Consider the following 8,170-nt stretch of genomic DNA (forward strand, 5'->3'; position numbering starts at 1 on the left):
TTAATCTCCAGTCTACACAAACGACAGATTGACCATTTGAGGTTACAACAGTGCTAATTTTCTTTGCATGTCCAGTCCACTCCAGTTAGTGCTTCCAGAGTCTTCGACCATAATACACCCACACATATACGTACATATCGACGTTTTCTATGGTTCGGTAAACCGCACTTGGGGATACTGGGCAATCGGCCAAAGTGAGGTTAACTGTGCCAGAGAGTATTTTATACATATACACATATATATGCTTGACAATAGGACCAACAGATTGAGCGGCTGAGCTTTTTTCACAGTTAGATGTGCAACCATCGAAGGAAAGAAGTTACATGGAAATACGGCATACATAGATCAAAGCAAGAGTACGCCCTCGTAGATACAGACATCAACTTAGACAGAACTTACATGTCGCCCTTCTCTGGTCGAACATGGCATACATCTCTTATTATTTCACAATAATAGTTAAACATAACTCACACAAGCGGTTGACCTGGTAAATGCAGCTAGAATGATACTTGAACACCAAGTAATGTCATCAACTGAGAAATGAACTCTGGGTGGCCTGGCCACGCTGCTCCAGTAACCAAATTTCCATCCGTGAAGCAACGATCTATTGGATCAGGTTCCAGCCATGTGCCTCCCGAAAGAACCACATTAAGCTTCACCGCAGGGTATGCAGTACATTTCTTTCCCTGAAACATAGCCATTTATAAACACTTACGATGTGCCCAAAAAGTGATTGAAAGGGCACAGTTACCTCACAAACAAAAAGCAAAAACACGAAACTCCCTAGCTTAATCACATCGGCACATCCATCAGAAGTCAGAACATTCATTCATTCAGGATGAACTAGGCAGATGATAGGTTCTAGAATTCAAATCGATGCTAAAGCAAAAAAAATATTCCCAGATAATTTGTTTTGCTAAACTAAACCTACGGTGTTTTGCTGCTGCCTCAAGGCCCACTTTGGGTACAGTTCATGAACGTCTTTTAAGATACTGATCTAGAGATCTGAACTCTAATCTGTTTTGGGCATAATAGTTTCCGTTACCTTCTACAATGTAAATGTACACGACCACAAGTACAGAATATCTACTTTTTCTTTTTCATTAAGCATTGACATAAACATTATCTATGCCCAATTGCCCATAAGTATATATTTATATACTGTGTATACATGTCTTAACACATTTGTCTTAGAACTATGATATTTTGTTTTTTATCTTATAAAACACAATATTATGTACACTTATATGTATACCTGACATATCTAACAGGAGACTAGAACTTAAACTTTTATTTTTCAGAAAAAGGAAAAAGCTAAGCTAAACACAGAAATACACACTGTATTTGTACATCTACTTTTTAATTTGAAATTTTAAAATCTACAATTTTAATATGCTTAAAATTGATTCTGGATTCTTAAAGATTTTTGCGTCATTGTTTGTGAAACTTTATGTTATTGCTTTCGTATTCGGTAATGGGACTGATCCCAATAAAACAGCCTGGAACTCATCCCCGAAAACCCATATCCCATATTAGAAAATGAGCCGCAGAAGCAATAAAATAATAAAGCTACCTAAACTGGGATTACAGCTTCACTTTGTTTCCAGTTGAACCAAATTATTGGAGGAACTCCTTTGGTTGCATCATAAGGATTGACCGAATATCCGTGAAAGTTGTAGCAAAAACATTACTATGGTTGACAGCCTCACATGAATTAATCAGATAAGGAAATAATCGAATTTGATTGAAAAACTTAAAAAATATGAACCAAAATGAAATTTGGATCAAACTTAAGGAAAAAGGCGCCTTGCTGAAAGGAAGAGAGGTACTAATTGGGAATTTCTCTTAAATGATTATGTCAGTAACCATACCTGCAGAACACCAGCAGCAGCTAAAATCTGCTGCCCATGGCAGATGGACGCAACTGGTTTCCTGGCTTCAAAAATTTGCTTCACTAATGCAATAACTTTCTCATCCAATGCCAAATATTCAGGAGCTCGACCTCCAGGGATTACAAGCGCATCGTAACTTGAGACGTCTAGAGCTTCAAAATCAGCTGTTAAAGTAAAATTATGGCCCGGTTTCTCACTGTAGGTTTGGTCACCTTCAAAATCATGGACAGCAGTTGCACAGATATCACTAGCTTTCTTCTTCGGGCAAACTGCATCAACATGGCATCCAAGAGCTTGAAGGGACTGAAAGGGCACAGTTACCTCATAATCCTCCATAAAGTCCTACAAATATTGAAGAGAGAAAGTGATTAGTAACTGAGAAATCTAACATTTTGATCATTGCCTAGAACAATACATACATAAGAATTAGCTCATAAAAAAATGACAAACCCCTTTAATTTCTTTTCAAAACGCAAATGTAAAGGAGTCAATCCTGATTTATTGACCATCTTATCACTGTTAAACAATCAGTAAGTTTGATTCCAAATAACAAGTAAAAGAAATAATTTGATGCAGGAGAGGTTAGAAAACCAGCCTATTAAAGCATACATGGTGGGCTAAGGTATGTTTTGTTGCATTCTAACTATTGGCATTGTAAGTGGAAAAGTTTAGGTAGGCTCTGAAAGTGAAAGATTTGTTTTAAAAGGATAATTAAAGGACTGGTTTCAAGAGATTTGGTTGCATGACATTTGACAGCAACAAATTGGGTCGCGTCTGGAATTTGAAGAGCCAATTACTGTCTCAGGATATGGGACAAGTCTGGGATTTCAGTGACGAAGAGGGGATGAAAAATAAACTTTGAAATTCTGGAGTAGTCTCTTAACTAAAGTAAAAGGAGTTCTCTACCTAACGTGTTCCATATCCATAACTCACACAATTCATGCAAATGACCTGAAAAGTGGTTGGTATACATGTTTGGTTTTACTTTCACAATTCACACATTGACCTGCAAAACACTAGTGTTCTAATGTGAAGCACAACCCAAATAGGCAGAGCACTGAAGCATACAGGCAACAGGCAACGCTGCATACATTATACACATAGGAATGCTTGATGAAACCTGACACCAAAATTGTGGACAATGTGGTAAAGCCTACCCAGGTTTCTCCCCTTTCTTTTTCGAAATAAATTGTCAAGGGATGGTTCCATCAATTATCATATTTTAAGTTTATCGTTATTCCCATTCATGTATATGCACAAACAAAGAAATTAATCAGTTTCACACTTTCAAGAGAACATACACCATTCCACCTATTCATGTTCGTAAATTATTTTGTTTCAGCTTAAGATTTGACTTCACCGTAACATTTGTCATAAACAAAGTACGTCAAAACATAAATACTGTATAGTCAATTTCACGTTCTTATATATTTATATGCAATCACAGACTTATATTTCTCATTGCATTTCAAATGAAAATAGAACTTACTCCACAGAGAAAAAGGATCCTCCTATCTGAACCAGTTATGATTCCTCCCAATGCCTTAACAAATAGCCTAATGAACTCAGGGTGGGCATCGTATGTGGCCCCGGTAATTATATTACCATCAACAACACAAGCGGACATGGTCTCAGGCTCCACCCAGTAAGCACCTGCAGCAACGAGTACTGGTTTGACAGGAGGGAACGCTGTACACTTCCGACCTTTAACTAAGCCTGCCGCTGCTAGGATCAGTTGCCCGTGGCAAATAGAGGCAATTGGCTTTCCAGAGTCAGCAAATTGTTTCACCAATTCTACAACTGACGCATCCAAAGCTAGATATTCAGGTGCCCGTCCTCCTGGTATTATTAATCCATCATACTTGTTAAACTCAATGTCATCAAATGAAGCATTGAGTGTAAAATTGTGACCCCGTGATTCAGAATAAGTCTGCAACCAAGAGCAAAAACACATTTACCCCCAAAAAGCATATTAAAACAAAGGGTATAGAAATATATATAGCTTTTAAGATTTGTAATTGTGCATACAGTACAAGTGAAAAGCATATCATGATTCAGAAAACCTAGGTACAAGTGTAGCAAGTGATCGCGCCAAGAATTTGTTCAGGCTATCTGTCCCCTGAACACGACCTATTTACAGGTCAGTTATGGAGCTCATATCAAGCGAGCAAACACTCTAATAAACCTCCTGGCTTTTGTTCCCTTCCACACAAACTAGCATCAAGTTGTTAGTGAGAATTCCACAATCTCAACTGAGTAGATGTTTGCATTTCATTTCTACCACACCAAATAAATTCGGTATCAGAAATTATGCAACCAAATATAAATGCTACATCTTGAAATTTGTCAACCTGATAGAGTGAATCTACTGAATAGTAAACTTTCTCCCTATTGTCTATAAATTAGGGCTACAATTCATTGGTTGACAAAACCAAATTAATGCGAGAGTTGTAACCATTCCAAACCAAATTAATGCGAGAGTTGTAACCATTCCAATCTTTGGGGCAAATACCTTGTTTGGGTTTTACAAATTCAAGTTACGTAATCATTCCATCTAAAGCAAGCAACTTGTAGCTCAGTTGGTTCATAACTTTCAACCATTGCCCCCGAGGTCCCGAGTACGGTCCCCCCTCCCCATACAAGTTGTATCAAAACAGAAACAATACAATAAAATCTTTCACCTAATTGATCGTGCTTTGATTACAAAGTAGAAAGGGACCAATCGGGAATTGAGAGTGTAGTATGACTAATTGACTATGAAAAGCAGAGAGGTGAGGTCACCTGGTGAGCAGGAGATAGTTCATGAATGGCAGTGCGGCAGATATCACCGGATTTCTTGGCAGGACAGACGGCGTCGACGGAGACTCCGAATGCCTGCAAAGCTTGAAAGGGGACCATCGCCTCATAGTCTTCGACGTAGTCACCCAATACCATCAGCACTCTGCGCTCCTTCGCCATTTCTTTTCTCTTTTTCTTGGTTTTTCAGAGAGAGAGGGAGAGAGAGAGGTGAAGCTGGGTGGACTAAATTGTGAAAGTAGATAATGAAACCCAAAAATCCCATGGCTTCGGCAGACGCAGACCGAAGAGTTCTTGGAAACTTCTGGACTGAGATCTACGACAAGACCGCGTTGTCCTTTGGTTATCGTGGCAATTTCCCATTGTTTTTTGTTTTTGATAGGGTGCAAGTTGGATTGAAAATTCCTGCCCGGACCAAAAAATCCCCGAGCCCCAACTTTTTTTATTTAAAAAATTGTCGAAAGATTTAGCCAACAATTAAAATGTATCTATCTACTCGATTTGAAATTTATTATGTTTAGATATTTTATTTTGTATATTTAATTATACTATTATATATTAAATGTCCCAATAATTCAAATAAAAAAAAAATTGAATGGTGGATACATAAAAATTGTAAAATTTTAAAAGTCTAGCAAAATGTAGGAGATTCAAATTATGTTTCGAAAATTCTAAAATAATATTGACTCTGAAATTTTTGATAAATTCCAATGATCCAAATTCCGAAATTACAACTAACATTTGATTCCAATTCTTTTTTGGATTGGCATTGGAATGCTTGTTTTTTTTTTTTTTTTTAAAAAAAGTTGAAGTTATATCATAAAATTAATTGGAAGTATGAAAATTAGCTCAACTTGCTTCTGTGCAATGTCCCTCGTGTTTTGAGAAAGACGAAAATTTTCCATCTTTTTCTAGCTAAAATAATTTCAACGTTGAATCTATTTACTTTTGCATTATTTGTATTAGCAAACAAATGATATGTCATGACTAATAAATGAGAATAATACTACTAAATTTGTAATGAAGTACAATGGCGAACAAATTACCTCCACCTTTCTTCATATCTAATTTCTCTCATATATTCCTCTATATATAGCAAAAAATATGAAAGATAAAGACTAAACGAAATGGTTACAAAACGGTTGTTTGTGTTGTGTTATTGTTTGGGCCCAAAATATTATTGCTGGGCCGAGCAGCAAGATGTGCTCGGCCCAAGGAGATGATAAATACTATGGGCCGAATAATAGGGCCCGGGCCAGCTAACAGGGTCGGCTAAATCCTATCATAAGTAGTCCAGATAAATAGAAAGGTCGAGGAAGTCCTGGTGCAACTAGGATTCTCGACCAGCAAGGAATGAAGTCCCGAAAATAAGGAAAATTCAGAATCCTAGTAGGAGTAGGTTTGTTCGAGGAAGAAGCGAAATGGGACAATGACTCCCAATCCAAATCGGAGTCGGTTTCAAGGAATAGGGCACTATAAATACAAGAAATCATGCAAACAGAAAGGACCTTCACAATCAGCATACAATTGCCCTGCGCAAAACCTCTCAAACACCTTGAGATTTTTCCTTTTCTTTTCCCCGCCGACACACCTTCAGTTTGGATAAACAGCACTGTGGAAGCACCCGGCGAGCATCTTCAGTTTGGATAAACAGCACTGCTGCCGCAGAATCAGCCGACCGAGAAGCACATTCAGTTTGGATAAACAGCACTGCGTCGAGGTCGACCGGTTATCTATCTAAGTCTCGGCCGAGAAGGGTTTTCGAACCTTTATTGGCAGAGGTCACCTTGCTAGCCTTTTCGGCATAGTCAGGTGTTACGAATCGCATTGCTCGGCGTACAGGACGCCGAGTTATTTTATGATTGGATACTCGCAAGTAGGTTTCAGGGTTCGGCATTCCGACGGCCGAACTACGTTTACCATCAAGACATACATCACGTTCGAGTACCTGTGCCCATACAGTTTGGTCTCGATTCGACGTGTTTATACTCTTACGAATATAATCACGGTGACCGAATCGGGCTCCGACGATTATTGAACTCCGCAGAATTAGCAGCCTTGTCTTCAGGCTGTAGAACTCAGAGACCGAGAGCGTTCCTTCCTCGGTCGCAATCGCAAGATAGAGAAGTCAACGACGCACTCCAAGCGACATCAGCAAATTTTACTCCTCGGCCGAGCTCGGCCGACGAGTTGGCACGCCCCGCATTCAACCGAAGGACGTAGTTAGCTTACTAGTTACTCGGCCTGCGCGCCACGTAGGTTTTGTAATTTTCAGGGTCAACATTTTGGCACGCCCAGTGGGACCATTTGTGCTAAACCTTCGGAGTTCATAACCATTGAGACACGGTCTACGAAGCAGAAAACAACCATGGGAAAGTCAACGACTGACTTGCCAGTGCAAGGCCTTGGGCAGGATTTGCACCCTACAAAAAATCCGATCATAATTGCGCCGCCCGAGGCCACAAGTGTAACACGCCGAGAGAACGAAGTCTGTCTCGGCGGGCAACTTTACAACCCCGCAGTCCCGAATCAAACAGCTGGAATGTTCATGGAAGGGATTGTGGAAGATTGTGATGACGATGGTGGGGAAGGTTCCGATCCACCAACTAGGACATTCCTTCGGAGACGACTGGATGAACAATATCGTCAGGTCGAGCAGTCGATTGGTCAGAAGATGAATGATTTGCTAGACGCAATACGTAGTAACAGCGATACACATACCAGAATGCTTGAACTATTGGTTAGTAAAGCCTTTGAAGATGGCCAGGTCGGCCAGCCTCGGCAGCTCCCGACGAATGTGCCTATACCAGCCTAGAGAGGGTCCGCTCGGCCGCAACCAGTCCCCTTGGAAAGAAGAGGACCAGGAAATAGAGCCGAGGGACCAAGCCAGGGAGAAGAAGTCGCTTCCATAAACGTGACCGAAGTCCAAAGAATGATAGATTCGGCCCTAAAAAAAGGGCCGAAGTTTCCAAAATTCATTCACCCATACCCGGCCTATGTGGAAAGGTTTGAATACCCACGAGGATTTAAGATCCCCGATTTCAGCCTCTTCGCCGGGGAATCATCTTTATCCTCACTAGAACATGTGGCTCGGTTCACAGCGCAGTGTGGGGACGTCAATAGCGATTTCTACAAACTACGGCTGTTTAATTTTTCACTGACAGGCTCAGCTTTCGCCTGGTACATTAATCTTCCACCCAACTCCGTGCAGAGTTGGGAAGAGTTGGTCGAAAAGTTCCATGAACAATTTTATCGGCTAGGGATGGAGATGTCCGTATTATCGTTGGCCAGGATGGCTCAAGCATCTGACGAATCTCCAATGGAATACCTAACAAGGTTTAAATCGGCCAGGAATTGGTGCCGAGTGCCACTCCCCGAAGTGGAATTCGTCAGGATCGCCCTCAACGGATTAGACGTGGAGTACAAAAAGAAGTTCCTGGGGGCAAATATTCGAGATATGTACGAACTTGCTCAACATGTCG

The 8,170-nt window shown here is 40.3% G+C and overlaps 1 protein-coding gene across 1 annotated transcript; it reads right to left on the reverse strand.

Moving 5' to 3' along the window:
- Nucleotides 1–319: 319 nt before the first annotated feature.
- LOC103933886 (protein DJ-1 homolog D) lies at nucleotides 320–4,988 on the reverse strand. Its single transcript, XM_009343588.3, has 4 exons — nucleotides 4,674–4,988; nucleotides 3,382–3,822; nucleotides 1,872–2,234; nucleotides 320–686 (listed from the first exon to the last, which is right to left on the reverse strand). Exons 1-4 carry the CDS (start codon nucleotides 4,848–4,850, stop codon nucleotides 498–500), a joined length of 1,170 nt encoding a protein of 389 aa, XP_009341863.2. The 5' UTR covers nucleotides 4,851–4,988; the 3' UTR covers nucleotides 320–497.
- Nucleotides 4,989–8,170: the final 3,182 nt, after the last annotated feature.

This window comes from the organism of the source record quoted next, unplaced genomic scaffold (assembly GCF_019419815.1).
Source record: "Pyrus x bretschneideri cultivar Hongxiangsu unplaced genomic scaffold, Pyrus_bretschneideri_v1 Contig41, whole genome shotgun sequence".
Classification (NCBI taxonomy): Eukaryota; Viridiplantae; Streptophyta; class Magnoliopsida; order Rosales; family Rosaceae; genus Pyrus; species Pyrus x bretschneideri.